The sequence below is a fragment of the Alosa alosa genome, chromosome 17 (assembly GCF_017589495.1).
Source record: "Alosa alosa isolate M-15738 ecotype Scorff River chromosome 17, AALO_Geno_1.1, whole genome shotgun sequence".
Lineage (NCBI taxonomy): Eukaryota > Metazoa > Chordata > Actinopteri > Clupeiformes > Clupeidae > Alosa > Alosa alosa.
In genome coordinates this window covers 7,343,350-7,371,314 of record NC_063205.1, presented here as the reverse complement: position 1 = coordinate 7,371,314, position 27,965 = coordinate 7,343,350, and the positions used below count along the sequence as shown (strand labels likewise).

The window sequence follows — 27,965 nt, the reverse complement described above, 5'->3', positions numbered from 1 at the left end:
CTTAAGTAAACTAGAACCCACTTGGTCTTCATGACTACTTTCTTTGCACAGCAGAAGTCATCTCTTGCGAATGTGATCACACATTTTCATTGGGTTCACACATTTCTCACACCCTTTTGCAAAACAGTTAACACAGGTGTTCAACACACATTCAAAAGCCCCAAACTCTATTGGTTTTCCCATGCTAAACAAAAGGAAAACATCTTTTCACAGGTGGTATAGATTCCTTGCATAAGTCTGAATTTCTGATACACCTGTGTGAAACTCCTTTGCACAATTCTTCAATCAGCAATCATTCATTCTACATAAGAGATGTCTGTTCTGTGTTGCTATTTGCAAGTATGGATCTAATGCACATTTAGACAAAGTACTGTAATGCCTATTTGGTGGAGAAAACAGTACAAAAGGTCTTTACGTCTATTTCGATGAAAGTTGTAGTTCAATGAAATTTACAGTATCTTGCTAGGTGTTTGCTGTATGTCTTACATGTCAATGACAGTTACATCTTGGGAGGAATGAATAATTTGTTTTTTTATTCAGTACATTTTGTCTTTTCAGAGTTTTTTTCTGATACCAGAAAAATGAGAAAGTAATGAAACAGACATAGCAAAAATGCTCATTTTGAGAACTATATTTTGCATTTTGTTGCCCAGTGTGTAATGATTGATTAAAGAGTGTTTTTGAATTGGCAACAAGTTGTAGTGTTTGAAGGCAAGATTTGCTTTTGCTGCATGTTTTAAGTGTTTTGAGAGGGTAACAGCCTTTTGAAAGCAAAATGTGTCATTTTGTCCAGAGTGCTTTTGTTCAGACACAGGTGTTAACTGTTTTGAGAATGTGATGTCAGAGTTGACACAGGTATCAAAACGATTGAGAAAAACTGTAATGACCTAATAGTGTAATAATGTAATAATGATAATCAGGGGCTCAGGACATATTTTCAAAGTGAGGGGGACCAAATTGTGAGCAACAACCCAACTAGTGAAATCCAGCTTCCAAATATTGGACCACCACTTCTGACCCACTGTCGGCCATCATACTGTTTTAAACTTGCTGGAATATTAAGATAATAACATTGATTGTTTTCAAATTATGTTTTCATCAAAATGGTCAAAACTGAAGGATGGCCTGAATGCCAGATCTGCCCTCAGACCAACTTTTTGCTATGTGGGAGGTCTCAGCTTTTACGCTTACACAATTCTACTTTTGAGTTAGTTCACACTGCTTAGCCCAATGGTTGAATACTGTAAAATCTACATGGGATGTTAATATTTTATGAAGCCATAAATGAACAACAGTTTATACAGGTCATCATATGCCTGTGATCCAAACACACATAATCAAATAGTTATGCCAACTTAAATTGTTAAGTTGTCAATTAAGTTGTCAATCAAATTACAAAATCAACATGCACTCTCCACTAGTTACTAGTAGTTAACGGTTATTGATGTAATGTTAGAACATGTGAGAGGGGCTTGTAGGGGCTTGTAGTAGGCCCACAGCGCAAGAACTAAACCATGTAGGAAGCTCAAATTTTGCATGCTGGTACATAAATAGGAATAGTATGTAGCAAAATCGTCATGTTTGGTCTGGATAATCCTGCATGGTCATAGCTATCCCTCAAAGTTGATACAAATTGTATTGCTTCAACTCTCTGTTTAGGCCTTCAGAAGACATATTTGTACTCAACATAGGCTCTTGATTTATTTTCCTTACTGAGATAAGTAGAAATGCTCTCACAAAAAGCAATGAACAGAAAATAAATTCCTTCAGGGTCTGAACAGCAGACCTTACAAGTCTGAAAAATCTTTTTGGTTCTCATTTTCAGAGCACCCAAACACCTTGTGGGAATATGCAAAGATTTTTTTATGTTTTTTTCTTTATTCTCCATGATCCTTTTTTTTAAAAACACCAATTTGACTTGTCTTATGCAAATCTTTCTTTTTCACTTTCCACCCTGAACATGGGCAAAATGCACCATTGAGATCAATATGTTTTGTATAGAGCTACCACAGGTTACTCTACACAACCACAGATGGCACTGTGGTGACTCTATATAAAACATAGTGATGTCAATGGGGCATTTTGCCCATGTTCAGGGTGGAAAATAAAAAAGAAAGATTTGCATAAGACAAGTCAAATTGGTGTTTTTAAAAAGAAGGGATCATGGAGAATCAAGAAAAACATATTAAGACTTGTGAGGTCAGCTGTTCAGACCCTGAAGGGATTTATTTTCTGTTCATTGTATTTGTGAGAGTGTTTCTACTTATCTCAGTAAGGAAAATAAATCAAGAGCCTATGTTGAGTCCAAATATGTCTTCTGAAGGCCTAAACAGAGCCCAGCCAAAACCTCCAATAAAATTTGTATCAACTTTGAGGGACAGCTATGACCATGCAGGATTATCCAGACCAAACGTGACGATTTTGCTACATACTATTCCTACTATTCAGAATTCAAAATTTGAGCCTCCTACATGTTTTAGTTATTGCGCTGTGGGCTTGTGAACTTTGACAAAAAAAGAGGCCGAACAAAATCGACAACCCCTCCCCCTGTAAAACTGGCTGTATCTTGGAAAGTATTGATTTTACATAAGAGTAATTTTACAGTGTGTCTCCTGGATAACATAGGTACACCTGGTAATTTTTTCAGAATTTTTTGAGACCTAAGTGCGTGGGTCCTGGTTGAATTGACGTGGAATGACCCAACAGACAATTACAATGATTTGCAACGTACTTTGCCCTTATAATCAACTATTAGTATTACCAACATTTTAACAATATCTAAATACACTGAATTAATAAAAACATATTAAAAAAATGTGTAAAATGTCTGTCAAATATTGAAACAAACATATATCTTGGCTACATCACTTCAGGTAAATGCAAAAGTATCTCTTTGATTTAGGCTAAATAATTTCCCCATTAAAAATAGCCATACTGTCATGCTATCTGACATATGCATATATGCATGCAATATGCCAACTGACATATGGGGGAATTGGATATTGACTATTGCATGGCACATTGGCTGGGGATGTATAAAATATTATGTCAACTTACATTATTTGCCCTCTGAACAAATTATGTTATGCCCCCCGTCTGGATTCATTTTTATTTCCCTTGTTGTGCCCCGAGCTTCAAAGAACTCCTCACATCTGTGACAGGCACAAGTAAGATAGCTAAATTCCCAGCTTATTTAGGACCTCCCTGAATGCTATTCCTGATCGCTTTTAGATAGGATACACTGTATTCATACAGTGATACCTTTACTGTCTATGAGGAATTTATGCACCAAGGTAACTCAAGTAAATTAATTGTGTCTTGTAAATGATGTCTGCAATGTTTTAGAACTTAAATGTGGTGTAATAGTCACTAATCTTAGTGAAAACAAGTTGATAAGCAGTACATAGTTGAGTTGGTTATTAAACATAACCAACTCATGGTTGTTAGTAGACAAACTGATCAAACAGTTTTTATCAAAACTGAGGGGAGTACTGCCATCTCTTAAAAACTGCGGGTGTCATATCCCCGTGTCCCCCGGGCCGCTGGCGTGCCTGATGATAATGACCACTGATGCCAAAGGTCCACACTATCAGCCTTGTCTTTATGTACCACAACAGTCTATCAAGTCAGACAGGACTTGAAGTTCCATCTATTCGTTTCAAACAATATTGCATACTACAACATACAACATACAACAGTGTTGTAAAACATCTCAAATTGGATTTCTGTACAGTATGATGAGGATTATGTTTTTGCTTATTAAATGTTTCAGTTTTATTTATTTATTTTATTTTAATTTTGTGATATTTCCTGAAATGATGTGATTGTCATTTGGCAAATGAGTTCAACAGCAGTATATACAGTTCTATCATGCTTTACCATAAACCATCTATATTTGGAGTATGTGCATGAAATGATGAAGTTATAACCCCTACTCTCCTTTAGCTGGCTGCCTCTATTCATTTAGCTGCAGTAAACCCTTTAACAGAACCTACCCTAGACATACTGTACACAGCTTAGCCAGATCTCCCAAATTACTACCTTTTGAGGTCAGTTGGACATAATTATTAAAGTCAGATAGAAGTGAATGGACCCCGATGGCAATTTACTAGAATCTGTAATGCAACAAATCCTATCCATTAACCCTGACACCAGAACATAACTGTTAACATGTATAGCAGCAGGATTATATTCTGTTTTCACAGCCTGACTTTACATTCTGTAGTTACAAGCATCTGTCTGTTTGTCTTGTTGACTGCAAGCATGTGGTTTTTGTCTGTTGATCCTATAGTGTATCTGTTTGTTAACTGAATTTTTGAAGGCTAGAGACCCTTGGACAGCTTTTCAAGCATATTGTACACATTTGCATTAGCTGTACAGTGTTGCTTTGGATGTGGAAATCTATCTGACATCAATCTGGCCGATACTACAATAATATCAACTTTACAATTGACAATTTTAATACTCACTACCAAAACAAAACCTTTGTGTGGGTGTATGTGTGTGACTTTGTCTTTGTTTGTCTGACAATGCACTCTCTAATCCTCATCCTCTCAATGACTTACTGTGTGTGTGTGTGTGTGTGTGTGTGTGTGTGTGTGTGTGTGTGTGTGTGTGTGTGTGTGTGTGTGTGTGTGTGTTTGTGTGTGTGTGTGTGTGTGTGTGTGTGTGTGTGTGTGTTTGTTTGTTTCAGTAGAAGGACAGAGGCTTCTCATGAACATGAAGTAATACGATCTGTATATAGAGAGAGCTATTGCATGGTTGTTTTGATTAGAAGGACTAGAAGGAAGGTGTTTTCTGCTATTTGAGATTCAGGTTCTCATTATGTGCTTCCACATATCTGATTCTGAGTTGCTGATACTACTAGGGCACTAGGAGACATTTCCTTTACCGTAGCAACACAAACTGTTCCCAAATTTGCCGGCAAACAGCATGAGTGGGCTGGTCACGACACCAGTGCTAAGCACCACACACAGCTCTCTGTCACCGTTACTGGTAAACAATTAGGCAGCCGCCATTGTCCCCTTCACACCTGCTCTGGTCAAGTAACATGCTGTACAAGCATGCACCACCAATAACACCTGGTGCCACTCTCTGAGACTCATGTCAACAAACAGACCGCCCTACCCAGCTCTGAATGAGCTGCAGAGCTCCGTTCACAGTAGACAAGCTCTGGTAAACTCACAGTTCTGATTAATTGATCCCAACAGTTTGATATATGTGTCATGGATTGTTTTGAATAGGTTGTGTTTGTGTGGCCTTTGTGTTGGTCTTCAGTCAGATCTTGAGATCTTTTTTCACCCTCGACTTTCCATTAGCGCAATTGTCTGGAAACTTTGAGTGCCAAATTTGAGACTGCGCCGTGGTTTCTGATTAGGCAATTAACAGAGATAAAGATGTCTCATCCTATGCAATTACAATCTTTGTGTGAAACATCTGAAAGGGGGCCGAATCAGCTGGACGCCGACTCATTGTTAAAGAAGCAAATCAGGCGTTTGATCCGTGCATAGCTAAACTACAATTTAAAAGTTAATGCAAAAATCACACAACTCATGACCGCTTCAAGGCCAATATCACACTGCTCTGCTTTCATACTCCAGATCAAATCCTTCAGTGAAAGAAAAATAACAGATAGGGTGAAAACTGTCCCTGAAGTTGTTAGAAACAGACCTTGCTGGACTTTAGTGACAAAGTAGTAAATTGGATGCACACAGCCAAAGCTCAAAGTCAGCCAACATTGCTCTCGGCTAACAAGGACGTCTCCTTTGTCATAAACTTATGACAAAAGAGCTTTACTCTTGTCTCATTATAGCATTAATACAAAACTACAAAAAAGGCTGACTTGAAAATACTGCAGTGGCTGTCCTTCAGACACCTTTTTAAACGGTTCCTTTTGTTCATATTCAACATATTTTGTCAAGGTGTGTGGTAGGGTATGATGTTTATCTGCCTGCGAGCCTAAAGCCCTGCAGGTTGCCATGGTCAAAGGCATCCGCTAAGCAAATAAACGGGCTAATGTAATACAGTCTCTGCCCTTAACAACGAGGCCCTCGCCCATCTAGACCACAGCTGTCCCAGCAGCCTCGGCATATTTGGCACTCAGCAGATTTGTGAGTGGAATGGGTGGGCTTTTCCTGTGTTGAATACAGACTCACTTTCACTCAGACGAAAGACTTGATTAATTCCACTACAGTGGAGTGGAATGTTACGCTTTAGTAAACACCTCTCTGCATATATTTGTAAACAGGTTATGGTCATGCGATTTTTTTCTTGTTTGTATGTCTGCAGGCGTTGCTATCAATCTCATCTCTCTTTTTTGTCTTTCTCTCTATCAATCTCTCTTTCTCTCTCTTTCTGTCTTTCTCCCTTCTCTGTCCTGCTCTCTCTATCCCTCAGTGGTGTGTGTGTGTGTGTGTGTGTGTGTGTGTGTGTGTGTGTGTGTGTGTGTGTGTGTGTGTGTGTGTGTGTGTGTGTGTGTTGCTGGGGGTGTATGTGTGCTTGTGTGTAAGCAGTCACACACCCTAAACGCTTCTGGCAAAAATCATCCCCAAATGAATCATCATTGTTTCTTGCCCATGAGGAGGTTAGATATTTTTAGGCCTGAGAACTTTGTCTTGGTTTAAAAAAAAAAAAAAAATCTCTTCATACTGAAACTCACTTGAGGATAAACTTCTCCCTAGAACAAAATAGCCACACAATGTTCCTGTTTTCCAGCCTGGCTGTGCATTGCTCTCCATCTAGAGGTCACAAGTCATTGAATTGTCTGATGGGGGAAACTAGGCCGGTTTGTTCAGTTAGTTCTTTTTGTAAGTTGCACTCGTCTTTTTCCTTCAACTATAATGAATCTCAGAGTGATTGTTTTCCTCTGTTATAAGTGTTATTGTCTTTTAGAGAGACATTTTAACAATAGGGCTTGTTAAGTCTAATTATTTTACTGCTGCTGTGCTATTGTGATCATCCCACTCTCTCCTCCTTCATTTTTAGTGAAAGGAGAAATGTTTGTTTGTTTGGAAAATTGAAAGGAAAAGTATTTTTGTCCATTGCCGAAAAATATAAGGGGTTGAATAATTAATATGCATTTATATACAGTACAACAATGCAAGATATGTGCTCTATGTTTATTGGTGAATACTTTATCCAGGGATCCCACAAAACACATCTAGAATACCATGGCATTTTGGAAAGTCTATTCCAGACATGGAAATTCAAGGAATTGTATAATTTTTGAGGCAAAGTTATGGAATATCAGGGAATTTTGTTGTAGCAGTTTAAATTAAAACCATTTTTTTTTTTGTCAGGGAAAAGTCATGGAATTTTTCATTTGACTCACAGTATAGTGGTAACCCCGTTTATCTGAATGTTATTTTCAACAACAAAGCCTACAAACTGTCTATTTCATACAATATATGTTCCCTATCTGTTCCTTCCATTACTATGCATTGTATGTGTCAGTGTTGATGCTGATACTTGTACCAGGCTTTTTGTACATCGTTGTCTTTGCCCTGTAACATATTGTGAGAGGGCAGTCTGCATGGGGTGATAATACTGAAACATGTAACACACGGGCCTGGGAGACTGACCTGTTTATTAGTGAAATACCAATATGTAAATGCTGCCATTTACATTACTGTTTAGCAGTTAGTCATGCGCTCGTCATCAAAGCCTGTGGTCGGCCAGGCTCCACTGCATCGCTGTGCACACATGGTGGAAGCAGCCAGTCCGGTGGCCATCACTCCCTCCTATCTCAGCCTCGCTGTCTGCCTCTCTATCGGGCCTGTCTCTTGGGGGGACGTGCCCTTCAGAGCAGGCACATCCATCAGTCAAGCCCAGCACATCGGTCTACGTATTTTTTATTTTTTTGGGGGGAGGCTGGCAGGAAATGTTTCCACATCAAGCCTGGCCTGAGTCCCCTCGATTCTTCACAATAGACAGGCCCGGGCAAAACCGATTTTTGCTCAATCGAAAGAAGGCCACAAGGCACCCGGCATTCATTTCCGTCCGCTCAAACACTTGACGTTAACGTGTGATGGTGGTTAATTTCTTCCTCCCTCCCTCCCTCCTGTCTGTTTGTCTCTCCATCCATCTCTGTCTGTTCCACCATCTCCAACGCTGTCACTATGTCCCCCGCACACTCTTTCTTTCAGCCAGCCAATCTCTGCCTTTACGAAATCATTCATTTAATCAAGTCAGCACTGACAACAGTTCCTCACAGTCTCCCCCAAATGGCTAACATTACCGTTCTCCCCAACCCAGAGAGCATTTCAGCTTATTACTCATGATTCCACGGTGACATCGTCTGTCAACCCCTCCCTAACTGGAATATCTATGAGTAACCTGAGCAACCCCTGTAGAATGTGTTGCTACTAGGGAAACCCTCTGGTCTGATTAGGCAGACAACACAGATAAAGTCAAAGGGATAAATGTCTATGTGATTATGTCTTTGGGTCCAAATCATAAAGGGCCAAATCAGCTGGATACCTGAGCGGTACCTGTAGACTGTGTTGTTGACCCCGCTGGTCAATCAAACCTAAACCATCTTAATCCCCTAACAGTGATGGACTGTACACATGTAGCTGTATGTTCAGTTCTATTTAGCCAACTGTTATTGCTATTATCGCTGCCAACTGTTATCGCTATTATCGCTGCCCACAAGATACTGTAGAATTCACATATGTGGAGACGGTTAAGGCTACATAATGAGCTTTTTTTTTCTGAATTTATTATGTTGTCATGTTGTGACCTCACGTCAGTCAATTCAGAGAAGAACGCTGTGTGTGTGTGTGTGTGTGTGTGTGTGTGTGTGTGTGTGTGAGTGAGTTTGAGAGTGTGTGTGTGTATATGTGTCTGTGTGTGTGTGTGTGTGTGTGTGTGTGTGTGTGTGTGTGTGTGTGTGTGTGTGTGTGTGTGTGTGTGTGTGTGTGTGAGAGAGAGAGAGAGAGAGAGAGAGAGAGGCGTGCGTGCCTGCTCTACAGACAACCAGAGACTACAGATTGTGAATATGTGAATATACTTATGCACACAGTAGAGACGGAGGTACCCCATCAATAAGCATCACTCACACAATCCCACCAAATTACAAGAACACAGCTGACAACACGTCTCTTTGCCAGCGGGGGGAGAGCTGGATATTCAGTCTCCCTCCAGCACTTTCTGTCAAGTGTCCTTTTCAGTCTGCTGTTTTTGATTTAGTGAAACTGTCGGCTCTCAAGCGAAGAGCAAACCCCATTAAATACCTCTGGGTGATAGCAGATACCTGGAGGTCCAGCACTTCAGAGGTAATGGATTAGAACCGTCTGCCAACTTCGATGCCATCATTGTTTTCTTTTATCTTTATTTGGCTCCTCAGAGTTGTCCATAAAGCTTGGTCATCTTAAGCACAGAAATGCTAACGCTTGCTTTCAAGATTAAGAGATCTGTCTTATTCATGTTTTGGCGCTACTTCAGTCGACATCAGATTGAGTGAGGTCCCCGTGCCAGCCGTTTTCCCCACGGTCTAGTTTATTCATTTCCGTCTGACAGTGAAGATTTCACAGGCATTGTTACGTTATTCCAGCACAATTGTTTCCAGACTTCGTTCTGTTTTCCATCCCCATTATGTTTTCTGTGCAAATCAAGAGGGGCAGCATCAAAAATCAATCCATACATACCTCAGCTGTCAGAACACTTCTGAGAAGCAGTTCCTGCAGCTCAGCGGGCTTAAGAACCACAATTGCTCTTTATATGAAAGACCGATTTTGCCTTCCAACTGAAAATTACTTTGGATTGACTTCACATATGAAACAGCTTTGGTGGTCAAGCCCTGACATGAACTGTGAACAAGCCTTTGAAAGCCCTTAGTGTGAGATACCATGACGAAGATAATAATGAAAGATCTTTTTTTTCTTCTTCAAATCATCACAAAGTGACAGGGTTGTGTGAGCATTCCGGAATTTTTCATTTCCATGATCTCGGTCCATGATCTGGTATGTGACTTGAGTTGAATCAGTCTGTGCTGGGTAGAGTGGCTCTCCTAACAGGCGTGAGGCTGATTCATCTCCAACTACATGCCACACAGCTGCTCTTAGCATGCCCCACTGCCAGCATATTGGGCATGACTAATTTGCTTGGCAGAGAGGAAAGGGGAAATTGTCTGATTAAGATCATTTCACCGTCTCTGGTGAGCATTGTGCTCACTGGAATTTTTAAATTCGGAGAGGAACATAATTTTGGAGGACCTTCTGGTGCAGTGATTGACTGTTGTGGAACAGGACAAACAATTACTGACTATTTGATCATGATTTTGATAACTATTTGATCCTATTCAACAGTAAGAGAGAAGTGAACAACATGATTTTTTTTTGCAAGGTAATGTTCCTGTCTCACCAAGCTAAGTAGTTGATTAACAGCTGTCAAAAAATGAATTATTCTCTCTCTCTTCCTTCCTACCTCCCTACCTCCCTCTCTCTCTCTTGCTTTTTCTTTCACAATCCCCCACCTTTTGTAGTCACTAGAGATGCTCTCTAAAGCAGCTTGAGAAAAATAAATACATTTCACAGTTTTGTTAAGAGGCAATCAGAGGAGAACCCAGGAAAACTAATTATTTCACAACTGCCATTTTGCAAATTGCCAGCCACACACTCCCCACTGTTCAAAGCACAGAAGAACTGTTAATATTTTTCTAAATTTACCGTAGTTATTACTACTTTGTACAATCCTAAAAGCAAAGACATTGAAGGGCAGTCCATTTTGGAGGGGGGGAAATAAAAATAAAAAGCTTTGAGAAATACAGCACTTTTCTTTCAGTTTTTCTCATCTCAGGTTTAATCTGGAGGAAAAAAGTAGCCAGTTATTGCTTAAAAAAACAGCTCTGTCCCACAGGACTTCACACGCCAATGTACAAAGACTTCCTAATCAGTCCTAATGAGAACATGTATTGGATTATGTGATTGCCTTTTGTGCACATGGTATAGTTAAGTCTCAGTGCAGACAGGAAGTAGCCTATAACAAAGTACAGTAAGCAACTGCAGCTCAATAGTCTGAATCTCCTGTTGGCAGCGGTGCAAAGGTTTCACTGTAGGAACAGACACAGACTGCCAAAAATAAGTTATGAAAGGCCCTTGACACTCTCTGTGGTCCTAATCAAGAGTGATGATGGTGCCTTCCTCCAGAGAGCCTCATTAGCAGCACAGCCCGTAATCTTAGGTTAGGCCTGCAGCCCATGCATGTGTGTCCGGCACGATTAGGTGCATTTGCTGATGTGAACGCTGACGTGAAGGGCAAATGTAATTTTAACTCGAAGGATGGATTTATGTCGGGCAGAATAAGCCAGCAGGGCAGCTCACTGACACAGTTTTGAATAAACAACAACAATAACAACAACAAAAACAGTCAATAAGCAAACATTAGCTTAGGTAGCTTCACCATGACTTTCTGAGAAGTCTAAATGGAGGTGTGTGGATACCTGGCTGCAGATGTACATCTCTGGTTAAGTGTGATTGATAGCTATTAACATGAAGCCAATGTACCTTTAAAGGGGATGCCTCTGGCTGTTCAATGCTTGGCTGAACAGACAAGATGGATTCCCTCTCATAAATGCTTCCTGCGATGACACAGTCATTGTGCCACTGGCTCTCGGTAATAAAACATGATTAAGACTCCGTCGTTTGTCATTAATGGCTGGGGCTACAGATAGGGGTCACGTCGCTTCCAGTAGTGAGATGCCATTAGTTGTCTCCCAGGACCGCGGGACACATCGTCAGTATTCTGGGTGAAGAGAGGCATGTTTTGCTGAGGTGAGTTTTCTGTCACTGCTGATAAACACCCAAATACAGGCTGATGTTTGGTGCTGGTAATGATTGCTCAGTCCGACCTAATGAGTCATTGTCTGGCTAGTGAAGCATAGCTAATGGTCGATAGGCCATGACTAACTAATGAAGCAACCACTTAGAAGCCTGTGATCCCTTTTAGCATCGACTAATCGGAAACCTCTCTGATGGCCCAAAGGGTGGGCAAGGTGCTGATTAGGTTAATGCCACGGGGCTAGTCGATCCCAGAGCGACGTCTCTCTGACAACTATTGGTTCCACATAGAGGGTGCCAATGAACTGCGGGGGGAGAAAATCCAGTAAAGGAACCTAGAAACAGTGAAGCACCCGAGACATAGGGAAGGAGAGAGCGAGCGCTTCAAAGACAGGGGTGTGGGGCAAGGCTTTTTTGGGGGGAAAGGGCACGTTTGCTGGTGGATGGGCTCTCTCTGGGATAGCTGGTCTTTCATGCATGGGGGACTCTTTGAAGCCTCGGACTGGAGAGCCCAGAGACCAGTGGGGTGGTGATTAAGTGTAGGTCAGCCTTTTACTCATTTCAAAAACCTTCATTATGACTCCAGCACAGGCTTCTGCTTTTTGCCCTCCTTTCTTCTCCAGATGCTTCTCATTAGTTTACCTCATGGGGGAAGCCGGTGGAAAGGTAACAGCCAGTTTTTATGATAGGGTCATGTCAATCTTCTACAACAATGGGATCAAGACAGGAAGTGATGCGCAAGGAAATGTCAGCATCTCCCCCTTGCCCGAGACGGTGTCCTTTGATAGGGAGTATCTCTCACACATTATCATGGTTGGGGTGCTGTCTCATACGGTAGACACAGGTAAATGGCAACACTTAGCCATTTGGTGCAGTATATTTATGTCATACTGTGAAAAGTTCTAGGCTTATTTATAACAATTTTACAATGTGAAATGTTTATTATGTGAAACACGTGTTTTATTCTATATTAATTAATAAGAACGTTGGTGAAATGTGCTTAATTGTAGTAATTAAATCTTGAATAGTGCTAAATCTTGAATAGAGTAAGAAGAAAAAAAACATTTTATATAACACAGCAAAGGAAAACAATAGAAAGAAAAAAGACCCAAATAATTGCAGAAGAGGTGGCAGAGTTCCACCACAGTCCCTGCGGAGGCTGTTTAGGGCCTTTAAATGATGACTTTATCATCGGCTCTCTCCTGACTAGCTGGCCTCTTGGGCGCCACTGTTCCGTCATTCTCCGCGGGGCGTGTCATTCGTTCCCCGTACTTGCACCTGCCACTGTCGCGTCTAGAGAGAGAGAGGAGGGAGCGGAGGTGTGCCGTACCGCGCCTCGAAAAGCCATTCCCGGTGATTAATGCCGGAGTGCTCCGGGAATGCCATTTGGGAGCAGAGCTCCAGGATAATTACAGTACGGGAGAGAAGAACGAGGCCCAGTATCAGCCGCGAGAACAATTAGCCAATTCAAAGGGCACATTGTGCACCTATCATCCGGCCGGCTATCCTCCCGGCTTCTTGCCCACGAGGCGCCAACAGTGTTGGGAAAGACCCATGCGGAGGTAATTAGAGCAGTTTCCGAATAATGGATCACACAGAATGGCCTTTATTTACTAACGCCACAGCGTTTTATTTCAGAGGGCAGAACTCACTTGCAATTCTGAACAGGAACAGTTTCCTTAAGCCCAGCACTAGTGCGGTAGGCCTATTGTTTTTGAAGCTTGATGCTAGAAATGAAGATATTCTGTCCTATGGTATTGTTAATGCTTAAAAATGTGAATTTAAACGGAGGCAATTTAAACATGTTTATGCACAATGTACAAAGACATTTTGTGAATTGTAGTGACTTGTTTGCTTTGAATGCTGAAGTGTTAAGGTAGGAGAGGACAGGTATTCTCTCAGGGAAGACAAATAAAAAGGCAAGGCACATAAAAAGGCATACCTGCATCAAAAGCATTTTCAGCAGCATGGAACCAATCATTTCATAGAAATAAAAACCCAACAGACCCAGGTCACACACATCTTCCATGCCTTCAGTTCAGCTCACTGTCATGACTGTGGCCCATGTGCCCCCCTTATGACTTTTTCATGCCTGCATATGATGATGGCAATATGTAAAAGCACATCTTTCTTCAGGGAGAGCAGACCTCCTCCATTACGGTGTCACAGCAGATTTATGTAAGCAGGGTGGCGGCGTGCTGGGAAGGACGCCCCGTAATGAACTTGGTAAATGGGGCTAGCTGGGATATGTCATTTGAGCTCTGTCTGTGGCAGGCAGCAGGCACACACACACACACACACACACACACACAGACACACGCTTGTACACATACCACACACACAAACACTCACACACACACACAGAAATAGAAGGTGGAAGTTGTGGGAGTCATCAAAACCAAGCAGCTCCTTCACAGAAGGCCTTTATTATATTATTCTGGGGAATTTGCTCTGAATTCTTTTGCTCAAGAGCAGTGCCACACGTGCCCACAGTTGATCCCATTCTGGGACACATTTGAATTCCTTAGCTTTGGAAGAGGGTGGGCTTTTAGGAGTCTTGCAGAGGCTTTAATAACATATGCATCATTTATCAGCGCTCAACTGAGTTTGAAACCAGAGTGTTTATCATGCGCTGATATTCCACGCATCATCATCTGGGGAATAGAACAACAGCGTATCCTTCTATTCTTTTCAACTTTGGAAAAAGATTGTTGTGTTTTTGTTTTGTAATGTATGTAGCCAGTCACTGAAGAGTGGTTTTGGATTGTGTGTGTGTGTGTGTGTGTGTGTGTGTGTGTGTGTGTGTGTGTGTGTGTGTGTGTGTGAGAGAGAGAAAGAGAGACAGAAAGAGAGAGGGGTGGTGGGGTGGGGGCCATGCGTGTCGATTGGGCCCATTCCAGTGATTCAGTGACATTTCCCTCCAGATGTAGCAGAACTGGGTCCAGCGCTGGCCGCCCCGCCCGGCTCGGCCCGGCTGCGTCACACATTGTTAGCGCCGCTGCCACTGAGCGGCCCCCGAGTGCCAGTATTAGCCCTCTTCAGGGCAGCTTGGGAGAGAGAGTCCCTCCATACAGTGTCCAGCAGACCGCAACCAGCAGCAGCAGCAGGGTGGATGGGCTCAGTGGATTGGCTCTCCGGTCTTTAGCTAAGGCTGGATCCAGCACGGCTGTGTAGACGGAGCCAGCCATCTCCTGACTGGAAGACAGGGAAAGGTCTAGAGGGGATGGGCCATGCTGTGGTGTGACCTACTACTCTGTGGTTGTGGCGCAGTGGGGATTTGTTTCTCTCTCTCTCTCTCTCTCCATCTGAGAGAGAGAGAGAGAGAGAGAGAGAGAAACAGAGAGGGAAAGAGGGGATTGGAGAGAAAGAAGCCAGCTGCTGCCACAGCGGTGCCTCATCCAGCAGTCAGGTCACAACACACTGCAGTGTAGAGAACAACAGTGACACACACACACACACGTACAAGAACCCACTTCAGAGAGGAAATGACAGTAACGTTATTACTGGTCTCTTTCATCTGCCAGTAGGATTGGGTTGAACTGATGAAATGAGTGCTTTGTAGCTTCCTGCTGCTTTATGACCAAGTGTGTGTGCCCCATGCCCCGCTCCTGTTCATCAACTCCCCATCTTTGTTAATGATTTCCCAAACAGTCCATTTAATGTTCGCCTTCAGCCAAGAGCGCTCAGCTTCTCCCAGCGCAGTGTAAATCATTGAATCACTATAGTTATTCCTTTCTTTCCTTACAGCTATCGTGAATCACCCAGCTAGAATAAATTTCGATTTAATAAATTGACCTCATCCATATACATTCTGGCATCTTCCTAAATGTTATGTTTGTCCTGCTGGTATCTGAATGTGTCTCTGTTGGTAGCTGATTGTGTTTGCAAGAGAAATCAATGACTTTCGTTAGCATATGTGCTTGACTGACAAGGTGGGAGTCTCCCTACTGTACATCTCCAACTGTTTTCCATTGTACTATACTGGATCACAATTCATTCATGCAAGTTCTTGCTTGTGTACAAATAGAGTATGGGGAGCCCTGTGCGCTCACTCTGAAACCCTCTTACTCCATAGTGCTTCACCAAAGAAGCGAGAGAGGAGGAGAGATGAGGGAGGAGTGGAGGAGTGGAGGAATGATAAAGTGTTGATAAGAACCTGTGGCTGTGTGCTGTGAATGCACAAAACATTGTAATGCAGTGTATCAAAGCTCCAGAAACTTTAATAGGTTGTGTGTGTGTGTTTGTGTGTGTGTGTGTGTGTGTGTGTGTGTGTGTGTGTGTGTGTGTGTGTGTGTGTGTGTGTGTGTGTGTGTGTGTGTGTCTATGTCTTTGTCAGCCAGCAAGAACCGTATGAGAAAGGGCTTGTTTGTGTGTGAAACACAATTTTCAGCTTCTCTCGTTATTAGTATCAATTTCATGCAGACACACTCTGTGCTCCCTTAACAAACGCCCCCACACATACAGATGGATTTTCTCTAACTCTTCTCTCTCTCTCTCTCTCTCTCTCTCTCTCTCTCTCTCTCTCTCTCTCTCTCTCTCTCTCTCTCTCACCAGGTGACCTAGTGTCGCGTGCCATGCACTACCTCCAGCCACTCCACATCAAGAACCCCAGCAACGGCACGCCGGTGCACCAGAGTCGCGCTGCGGCCCCCGCCACCGCGGTCGTCACCACCGGCTCGGTGCACTGGGAGCCCGAGGCTCTCTACACGCTCTGCTACTTCATGCACTGCCCGCAGATAGAGTGGGAGAACCCCAACATAGAGCCCTCCAAGGTCACCCTGCACACGGAAAGGTGAGGCGCAACGCACACACACACACACACGCACACACACGCACACACACACGCACACACATCCGCATACCCACATCGCATTACACTGCACAAGCTCTGCAAGGTCTTCATGAAGATATTGTGAGGTAGATCCAGTGCCATCACTGCAGGATGCACGGCAGGGGTCAGCTATATCCTCCGGTCAAGTGGGGGTGGTGACCATAGATCAAAGAGCAAAGGGGTTGGAGAAGGTATACATGCTGTCTGAAATGACCCCTCCATCTCCTCATGCACTGCCCAGTCACTTCCTGACACCTCCCACGGGATGTCGGTGGGCCAGGAGTCGATGCAGGTGCAGAGTGCAATTGATTGCGTGCTGTGGACGGGTGTGGATGGGCTTTGTTCAGAGACAAGGCTGGAGGACGCTGTGCATGCAGCGCTCCTGTGGAAGAGTCAGGGCCAGAGAGAGTGCAAGTTGAACTCAGACCCACTCGTGTGGGCGAGCGGAAAAACAGACAAGGAGAGTGCAAATGGAATATATGATCTGTGTGTGTGTGTGTGTGTGTGTGTGTGTGTGTGTGTGTGTGTGTGTGTGTAGCAGATATAAAGAGTGGGAGGGGAGAGAGAAAGAATGTGTTTCTGTATGAGAGAAAGTGAGAGAGAGAGAGAGAGAGAGAGAGATAGAGAACCTTTGGGAGTTGAGAAAAGAGGTCTAAGCCTCGGCTCAGATGTGATAAACCCCTTTTCTGAAGGACCTCTGAGAGCAGAGCGAGGGGGTCAAACTCGCTGTTGTGTGAAAGGACGCGTCAGCAGATGCTAACCAGGTCCTCGCAGGGACAGAAGGGCTTCACTGGGTTCCTGGGTTCCCTCAGCTGCTCAGGGAACGAGAGATGCAAAGAGAAAAAATAAAAGACAGATGGATGAAAATATGGTGTCATAATTACAATAGACAAGAGGAAAAGGATATAAATGTGAAACTTTGGCACAAGGTAGAAGAGTGGGCACTATGAATGAACAAACAAATACACAAACAAATTAATTAAGGAGTGAGTGACTGAACAAATGAATGAGTGAAAGCTAACAGAGATAGGGGGAAGTTGACTTTGCAGGGCCATGCATCAATACCCCTCTGACATTTTGTTGACCTCTCTTGGTGCTCTGAGTGCATTAGGAATCAGGTCAGAGAGCCTGGTTGGCCACCACAGTCCATCCCACAGGTCCCCTGAGAGAGCGAGAGAGAGAGAGAGAGAAGGGGGAAGAGAGAAGAACCATGGCTCATATGAAGTAGGGGACAGTGTGCAGCTAGTGTCAACCAGCACACTGTTTCATTGTTTCAGGGCAGGAAGACCCTGGGTGAACAGATGTATTTTAAGAAGCAACTCATCCACCTGTAGTTCTGTAGAGCTGTCTTATTGGAACTCCCCCTATTACCGTCGGTCCCGTATTTCCGCGTTCTTGCTTGTATGTGTCACTTAATATATATTTCTATACAAACCAAGACGCCGGATTCCTAAAGAAACGCAAGCACCCACACCATAGGTCTATCCAAATTAGCTATGTACCAAAAATGACATTTTACTGTGACTCGAAGAGCTGTAAACGGTGTTGTAAGGCTGCGTGTACACAACCGCTTGGAGCTCCAGTGGAATTTTAATTTCATGACGAGAATTCTCGGTCTAACCGTTCATGTGCCGTTGAAACGGCGTAAATAGGCGACCCATCAGGCCAGCACTATAACTCCGAGTGTGGTAAACAAAATCGGATATTTCAGGCAGTAAATGCTCCCGTTAAGAACCAAACCAGATTTTGTTCAAATCTACACACCTAAATGTAAAAAAAAATGTAAGGTTCATTTAGCAAATGTTATTTTGAAGTGTTAAAAAACAATGTTGTTTTAGAATTTCTGAACAAAAGTGGTGATAATTGAGGGTGTTACGATATCTTACCCTCAGATTATCAAGTGAAATGGACAAGTAAAGAAGCCCTAGACTTGGTCAGTGCATAATATTATACTGTAGGCTGGTTCAGTGATATTTAGTTCTGTGGAATATGTAAGTGTGTGGCACACATGGAAAGTGTAGCGATGAATGACTGTGCTGGAAATGCACCTGCACGGTAGTGGCGCCATTTACCTGTTTACTCCAGCAAAGTGGGATAGAATTAATAAGGCCTTCCACATAACTCTTGCTGAAAAGTACCTGGAAAAATTCCCATTAGACTGTTTCAATAAACTGGACAGGACTGGACTCACTAAAAGACCTGTTTTTAGTTGATCATCATCTATGCTGGGAACTCCCCTCATTTGGTTGCCATCAACGTCTAGCAGTGGACCTTGGACATCAACCATCTGTGTTTTTCCATTCTCTCTCTCTCTCTCTCTCTCTCTCTCTCTCCACCTCACTGGGCTCTGTAGTCAGATGAAGGGCCAATGTGTCTCTTGGACAGTGAGTCGGTCTCACTCCCAGTGAGCCGTTTCTTTAAAGGGTGTGTCCCAGAAACCGCACACGCACGACCCAGCCGGGAGTTGGGTTGAGAAGGGACTGCGGTTAGTTTGGCCAGCTCTCCCATTTCTGGCCGGCATTCTTCCTGGCCTGTGTGGAAGGGGTAACGGGAGGTGTGTCCCTCACCACCGAGTCCAGCTCTCGCTGCTCATGTGAAAGGACACGCCGCGCCGGGCGACTCTGACTTCCCAAATTGTCTTAAATTTGAAACGTTTTTTTTCTGTTTTTGTTTTTTTTTAGTTTCACCATGCTGAGTGGAGAGAGATGCATTTCTGCACCAACAGTGTTTTAATTGCTTCGCTCTCGGAGAGCCTGGGGCGTTTAAACTGTTCTGGAAGTTTCTGATTTGTGGAGCTTAACGGCTCGGCCAGATTGTTTGCATTGAACCAGCTCAGCATTATGTAATTGAAAATGTCAACATGAAGCCTCCGCAGTCTTGTCTCTGATAATGAGACATATCTGCCCACCAACGTCCAGGGCATCCACATGGAGAGGAACCTTCTGACCATGAAGAAAAAATCCAGCTTTCATCTGCAAAGCACTTTTAGCATTGGTAATTAACAGGAATTTAGCAAAGTCAATTTCAGCAGAATCTCTCTGAATTCTACCTTGAAGGATGCAGTTATCACCAAACCAAATAATCCTATAATCACTTTCACTTCAGTTCATTTATTAATTTACTCAAAATTATGTATTTCCTCTAAATGATTCTAATAATGGTTAAGACTGTTAGTTGTCAATAAGTTGACATGGCAAAACAACAGCTCAAAAGGTCACACTGTTCTCTGGTAATTGAAAATGTCATTAAAAAGGATGCAGTGTGTCTGCTTTCGGTGTTGTTTTAGTACTCTGCTCTCAGCCTCACTGATTTGCCCATCATGCTAAGCCATCAGTCAGTATAACGTTCCTCTTGTGCTGAGATGTTGATTTCAAGTCATCAGCCTACCTCTCTTCCACGCACTATGTAGTTGCGCTATGGCACGGCGTTTAAGGTCATTTAAATTTTGGTGTTAATGTGACGTGTCGCATCATGCCGTCAAAAAAAACCCTCATAAGAAGTCTTTGCTCCCCTGCGTCTCCCTCTGCAGGCCGTTCCTGGTACTGCCGCCCCTGATGGAATGGATCCGGGTGGCCGTAGCTCACACTGAACACCGCAGGAGTTTTTCAGTGGACAGTGACGACGTGCGGCAAGCAGCCCGACTCCTGCTGCCCGGAGTGGACTGTGAACCCCGGCAACTGAAGTAGGCACACATGTGTACTCTCTCTCTCTCTCTCTCTCTCTCTCTCTCTCACACACTCATACACACACACACACACACACACACACACACACATTGATGCATCATTACGCTGGATGTCAGGCTGATGAACATCCATATACTGTATGCATGCTTCAAAAGAGTTACACACATTTACCCATAAATGCAAACACACACATATACACAAACAAACACACACACACACACACACACACACACACACTCTCATTGATAAATGTACAGTAATATCCTGCTAAACCATGTATTCAACCCTAGAACTAACATCAAGGTTCGAAGTCAGAGCCTAGTGCCTAGTGCAGGCATTTTCCTGCTCTATTATCTTGGGTGAACAGACGCAACCTTGCTCTGATGCGTAAAGGGTGCAATTTTAACAAACACACACTCTCTTATCTGTACCCATTCTGCCCGGTCCTTTCTGTGATTTTGATTATTTTATTTCCTAACCCCGGATCACTTCAGTGAAGTATTTCTTGGAATTGAAAGTTTGAAATCTTAAGCACTTACCATCATCGACAACAAATAGCTGAGTACCAAGGTCAGATTCACCATGGAAACAGGCTCCTGATTTTGTTCACCGTTAGATTTGCACTCATCCACAAATACAATATTAGATCTGTCAGTCTCATGTGAGCAAACATGATATAAGACATCCAATGTAGAGTAGCCGATGGAAGCAACATCAGCTCTATATGTGCATTCCTCTCAAATGAACCCGTAGATCAACACTAGGGGTGTTACGATTCTACAAATCCTCGATTAGATTTCATTTTTGATTTTAAAGTCACGATTCGATTCAATTTTCAATCTTTTTTCAATTAAATTACTATTAATACAGGCTCCAAGGCTTCGAGTTCGGTGGATGTGTTTTTTTTTTTTAACTGGCTGCAGCTTGAAGTTAGAGGAGATAACGTGCCACAGTTCAACACGTTTGTGTGTGTGTGTTTTTGGTCTCTTGGTACTGTACGCATGCTGGACGTGACATTGGGGGTGTGGCTGCATCGTTGTGTAATTTCGAGATGTAATTTTGACCAACCTTTGACTTAAGACTGAAATCGTGACACGCCTAATCAACACTGAATGGACGAGGACTATTCACATTTGTACACTGAAATGGTTTGCAAATGGCCCCGTTGCATTAAGCACTGTAGTGCTGGCAGGAAATTGCACCCATTGTGGCAGCAGTGTGAAATGACTGCTGAGCACTCGGAGAGCCAGCCGTCCAGCCAGGTTTCATCTGACCGGCTCAGCTGGAGAGGTGTCATGAATGCCTGCATGCTTAGGATGTGATGTGAGTGTGTGTTGCAGGGGTCCTAATTTGTGTCTTTTTTTTGGGGGGGGTGGTGGTGGTGGGGGGTTGTTTTTGTTTTTGTTTTTGTTTTTCCCCACAGAGCGGACGACTGCTTCTGCGCAACCAGGAAGCTGGACGCTGCCTCCACGGAGGCCAAGTTCCTTCAGGATCTGGGGTTCCGAATGCTCAACTGCGGCAGGACAGACCTGGTCAAGCAGGCAGTGAACCTGCTTGGGCCCGACGGTATCAACAGTATGAGTGAGCAGGTCAGAGAGAATGGACAAACGTGTGCGCGTGCACGTACATACACACACACAAGCACACACGCACACACACACACACGCGTGCGCACACACTCATACACACAAACCCACATACAGTACACATACGAATACACCTTTCTCTCTCTCTCTTTCTCTTTTTCTTTCTCTGTCTCTCTCTCTCTCTGTACATATACCACACAGTATGAAATAAACAAATACACACACACACACACACACACAATTTTGCACACCTTTTTGTTTTAGGCAATATAGTTTGACTTTTAAAAGTGATGACCTGTGTTTTTAAATATCCTTCATGAGGAGCGACAAAGGTAATCAAAGAGAATTGTATATTTTTATCTGAATGTCACATTTGCATCTAGATAAGATGCTTTTTGTGGAGGGACTCACTTAGGCACACTCTTGAGTGACCAGCAGCCAAAGGGGTGTCCAGATTGGAAGAATCCACATGATCACAAACAACCCCACAGTAGCATGTCACCAGAGTGCACTGAATAAATGTGCTCTGTCCTCTTTTCAATATACTGTGGCAAATGGTGACACCATAATGCATTATACAAGTAAAGCTATTGACAGACATGAATTGCCCCTGTCATGATATCAGTCATTGTTAACGTCATGTTTGAGACCGAGTCTTGCTCAACATGCCAAAAGTGTGAAGATTCGTCTGTGTCTGATGGACATCACCCCCAATGACCCATCTACAGTAGGATCTTTAAAAGTGGACAGATTGGCTTTGTTCAAGCGTAGCTCAATGCAGCAGCGTATGTCCCGAAATCTGTTTTTCCACTGAATTCAGGAGCCAGTCTGTTTAGGTTCAAACAGGAAAGGCCTGAACGGGCTTTATGGAAACAGACCCAAATCTGTTTGTGCAGGCCCATCATCTCTCTCTGTCTCTCTCTCTCTCTCTCTCTCTCCCTCTCTCACAATTGCATGTGTACCCTGATACATGACCTGGCTAGTCGAGCACTCCTGCATCTCCCTCTCCTTGGCCCCAGCTGTGGAATTACACTCAATTACGCTGATGAAGCAGAGGGGCCGCTCTTACAAGAGCTATTGCTGTCCAGTCTCTCCTGAGTGCTCCTGCTGCAAAAGCAAGCGGCTCATCCTGCACGGAGAATTGGCCGTCCCTGCATTGTATTCATTCTCAGTGACAGGAGAGAGATAGAGAGAGTTCACCGGAGCGACAAAGATGTTGAATTTTAGTAGTTTTTATTATTCAGGTGCCAACATAAGGACTAACGTTTCGATGTGTGCCACGTCATCGTCAGAGTGCTTGGGCCTGAAACGTTAGTCCTTATGTTGGCACCTGAACTACTAAAATTCAACATCTTTGTCGCTCCGGTGAACTTTCTCTCTCTCTCTCACACTGGATTCGGTCCTCTCCCGTCGATGCGCTAGATGTGACCCGCAGTAGCGCTGAGGTACATTTGTTTTTCTAGGAGAGAGAAATGTGGGCAGTGGGCACTGCCCAGTTGCATCCTCGTGGCTGGTGACTATTCGCACGGCCCTGTAGTACAACCAGAAGTGGGACCATGGCTCAGTGAGTGAGGGGGAGTCAGAGTGCCTGGTGTTCGCTCCCAGCTGGGTGTCATTTGCATCCCCTTATCATTTGTGTGCACGGAGCTTGCTCCACATTTCAATATCATGACAGCAAAACGGACTCCATTCATCTGAAGGGAGAGGTGGCCTGATCAGAGACTTCAATCATTTCAATCGTGTGTGCGCAAAAGATGGAATGTCATCTCTCTAGATTACTGTAAATATTACCATTTTGTATGTCCTCACTGTATATCGGCAGTCTCACATGCATCGATATGAAAGAAAAAGACTCCCATATTTGGTATCACCTTGCTAAATTTGGTATTCTACCACTGTACTCTATCAACTAAACCGACCTCACATTCATATTTACGTTCAAACGTACTAAGTACGCTCATGCATGCGGTAAGTGAAACAAGAATGTGGACCTAAGCCCAGATAACTGTGTTTTCTTTTTTGAAACCTTCCTGTACCTGCTGTTTGCCCCACTCTTCCTGACGTGCTCTCCCTCCATTGAAGTCCCCATGTGTTGATTGTCAAGCCCTCTGTAGACTGCACCATATGGAGAGTGTTTGTGCGTGGGCAGCGCTTGGACAAGATGTGTTTGTATGGATTGGAAGTGTGCAAAATCGGCAGCACTGAATCTAAAGTGCCTCACTGGGTTAGAGTGTGATGTGGTGAATTTATCGCAAGCTTGTTCTCCAGGATTGCCAGAACAAATCAGATAAACCTACCATCAATTTAACATGTGTTATCTGTGTTTTCCTTAATATCACTAAAATTGAATTATGTGGTTGCCCTCGATTTAGGCAGTGAAATATAATGATCTGATCTGCATTATCTACTAAATGGATTGCAAGATTTTTCCTCATCATTCTTCCAAGTGTTATTTCAGCCACATTATTATTTTTTACCATGCTTTATTTTTAGCAACTCTCTCACACCTCTGTTAACCCCTTACATTTCATAGGTTTGCTGAAATTTGTTGGCTGATTTTTCCTGCATTTACATATAGTACAACATTAATTGCAATTCAATATGGTTTATGGAAAGCTTAAAAGGACCAACGCATTTCTAGATTGTAATCACCATGTAAAGATTGGCAAGTTCAAGAACATGAACACAGTTCACACCTCAAACATGGCTAGTCCAAATGCAATATGAAAAACTAGGTTCTGCCAGGTTCCTCCTTCTGGCCGAAGGAGAGGGGTTCTCTTTTAAGGTGACTCCTTTGGACCTCCATGCAACGAGTCCTGTGTCTGCCTGTCCCCAGGGAATGACCCCACTCATGTATGCTTGTGTGCGCGGGGACGAGGCCATGGTGCAAATGTTGCTGGACGCTGGAGCCGACATCAACAGCCAGGTCAGTGCATCGGACGGAGAAGAGCGGGGGCTTGCACGTAGTCTGTCGTAGGAATTAAGGGCTGCTACTGTCCGTGTGCTCAACGTGTGTGTGTGTGTGTTTGTCCTGTAATGTGTCAGTGTAAAGAACTACAGTAATTACAGATTGTGTCATCACTGTGGAAGGTCACTAACTAACCCACACCAGCATATGTTTTTTTGTTTTTGTTTGGTCTCTTGCCTTACGTGAGATGTGTGTCCTCTGATACAAATATACAGTTTGCATTTAAGAAAACATTCTTGATGTAGTGGGTGATGTATGATGTTTTGTTGCAAAGACAGCATCTATCGTGGGATCTGTGAAGGTGCACTTTGCGTAATGCCATACTTGGGGTCAGATCCATGAAACTCAGGACTTGTCCCAGTGTTGTGCTTATATATTCAGTGTCTTTTGCTCAACTTACTGCACTTAGAGTAAATCCACTCTATTGATCAGAAACTTCAAATATTTCCGAATATTCAGAATGCAAAATATAAATTCAAGAGACCAGTGCCATGACACACTCTATATATTTATTATATAAAGTGTGTCAGATCACAGCAATGGAAAAGTAACAGCACTGGTACAATTCCAGTTTCCAAAACAGTGTTTCATGACGTTTCATGGCTTTCTCCCCAAACTTGTTGTCACTGTATTAGATGGTTTTGCTTGCCATGTGCATCCATGTGTAGTCATGCTATCTGTGCAGACATGAACACTGACATAAAGCACCAAATATTTGGGGTATGGACTCCAGACAAACCAAAACGTTCAGTGTTACTCTTTAAATCAAATCAGTTCAAACATATTCAGGTTTCCATTTACTGTACGTAAAATCTATACATGTACAATATTTTGTGGAAACAAAATGACATGTCATATAATCCTGTCTGGAGACAACAGTGTAGGGATTGTAAAGGGACTATTAGGCTACGTTTATACGGTGACGATGAAAAGAGAAGACGCAGAAGTGGCGTCTCGTCTTCATTTTTTTATTCGCGTTTAGACGAGCATTCTCAGGGGGAAATCTTTGTTTATATGAAGACGCAAGAGTATGTGATATTCGATTGGATATGCATTCCAGACCGCTGGGTGGTGGTGTGATAGAACCCCGGTACGTCACGCGCAGACATTCTAATTTGACAGTTTAGCCAGAGAGGTAATCAAGGATCTTTGGTTTAGCCGTTTAGACGGAGACGCAACCCGGGTCGTCTTCAAAACTCTACACTCTGGAAGGAGTCTTCAGATTTTTGCGTCTTCAAGCCCCGATGGCGGGGTCGCCGTGTAAACGAAAGGCACTTATGATAAAATATTTTGTCGTCTTCCTTCGCAATCGTTCTCGTATAAACGGCCCCTTAGAATATAGTTTGAAACTCCTCAGCCAGTCCAATGGCTATTGATGGTGTAGGTTCAAATGACTGATTTCACTGTGATTTTACTGTATTACCAAATTTCCACATTTGTTGTCTTCAGACATGTATTCTAATGGAAGACACTACAGCCATATACATTATGGCTGATATATTTCGTAGATACAGATATGTTTATTTTGTGTAAATTTAATATAGTATCTACTTAAAATAAAAAGAAGAAATAGGTTGACAGTGTCTTCTGAACATTTGGTGCATTTTCTCATGAGTCATTCCTGCAGTCGCAGTGTGAGTCTCTCAGTGTGTCTCTGTGTGTGTGTGTTTTGTCTGCAAAGCCCATTTGACACTGATAGAGGGTCGGGGGTGTGGGATAAGGCCACGACTTTTATGTAGCACAGCGTTGTAGAGAAACATTAGGACAGCCTGAGCTTAAATACTTAGGAGCAGAAAAATGGAGCAGTCTGGGTTGAACAAGGGAAAAACAGCTGCAACAACCAAATACTAACAGACAACTGAAGAAGCATTCGAATGTGCTTCTCTCCATCCAGGTGTTGGTATAGTAACAAACTAAAGAGGTGTCACTATCAGCCTCTCGTTTTTGATTTGCCCTCAGTTCACTCATGCCTTCTTCCATTTTGCTTTTTTTGACCTCTTACTCTTCCTTTTCCCCCTCTGCACAATTGAATGGCTCCTCAAGCCAACTCTTTCTTTTCTTTCTTATATATTATTTTCTCAATGGCTTAATATTTCTCTCCCTGAACTTCCAACCTGTGACTTCCCAGGTGCCCAGCACAGTACACAAGCACCCCTCAGTTTACCCCGAAACCAGGCAGGGGACTTCACTCACATTTGCTGTGTTACATGGACACGCCCCTGTCGTGCAGGTAGTGACGACGTGACTTGATGCCTTCACAACTTTTTTATTTGCACTCTCCCTGATTATTATTTTTATGGACCAGCATAATGATAATAATTACTGTTATGATATTGGCATAGAGTTACAATGAATGTAATCCCCCATCCACCTATCCACCCACCCCACCCACCACCACTAACTACTTGCCCCAAGTTCACATTGTTATTGGAAGTTACTCTGAGGAACTTGCTGGGGGGAAAAAAAACAAAAAAACAAATAGATCTTAATGGGCGTCGGAATGTAGAGCTTATGGGCCAGCTGCATTCAGTCAAGCCCAGGCCACAGTCTGTCTCCTGACACCCCAGGGACCTCAGAAGTGCTATGGGCACCAAATGGCAGGCGCAGTAATTGTTTCCAAAAAAAGCATCCTTTGTTTTTGGATTGTGTTTGTCTGGATAACCCCTCTCGCCTCAAGGTTGGGCAGTTGAGCTCCTCTCAGATCAGATTCAAATGTGACTAAAAGTACTGTATAGATCACTCAACAGTGTTTATGCATATCGTTTTTTCTAGGACAATTTTAGGCATTTTTTATGGCAAATTTATCATACCTAAGTCTAGAAGATATGCTTTGATCTCTTTTGATTTCTTTACTTTTGTATTGTATTTCAAGCATTTTTAATTTTGAAAACCAAAGGCCACTATTTGATTTATGTTAGTATTACAGTATATGCATGTGATACAATACACAAGCAAAGATCCTTAATATATATTTAATAATTTATCAACCGTCTCTGACACAAGCCTTAAATCTAGAGGATGTTCTATTTGGCACCTCTGCTATAATCAAACTCAACTGTACAACTCCATATCTAATCTCACAGTTGTCCTGATTGGAAAGAGAGGCTTGTAGTTAAT

General features: G+C 43.0%; 1 protein-coding gene across 4 annotated transcripts in view; it reads left to right on the top strand.

Moving 5' to 3' along the window:
* LOC125310578 (ankyrin repeat and BTB/POZ domain-containing protein BTBD11-A) overlaps positions 1–27,965 on the top strand; it is a 124,510-nt gene that overhangs the window by 83,342 nt on the left and 13,203 nt on the right. For 2 of the 4 annotated variants that reach the window (XM_048268132.1, XM_048268130.1), the window contains exons 1-6: positions 13,096–13,339; positions 16,332–16,569; positions 20,138–20,290; positions 21,718–21,883; positions 24,717–24,806; positions 26,977–27,078. In XM_048268132.1, coding sequence (XP_048124089.1) covers positions 16,352–16,569; positions 20,138–20,290; positions 21,718–21,883; positions 24,717–24,806; positions 26,977–27,078 — 729 coding nt within the window. In that variant the 5' untranslated portion in view covers positions 13,096–13,339; positions 16,332–16,351. Of the gene's footprint in view, positions 1–13,095; positions 13,340–13,415; positions 13,477–16,331; positions 16,570–20,137; positions 20,291–21,717; positions 21,884–24,716; positions 24,807–26,976; positions 27,079–27,965 lie in introns of those variants that run through there. The other 2 variants (XM_048268131.1, XM_048268134.1) reach the window with 2 other exon arrangements.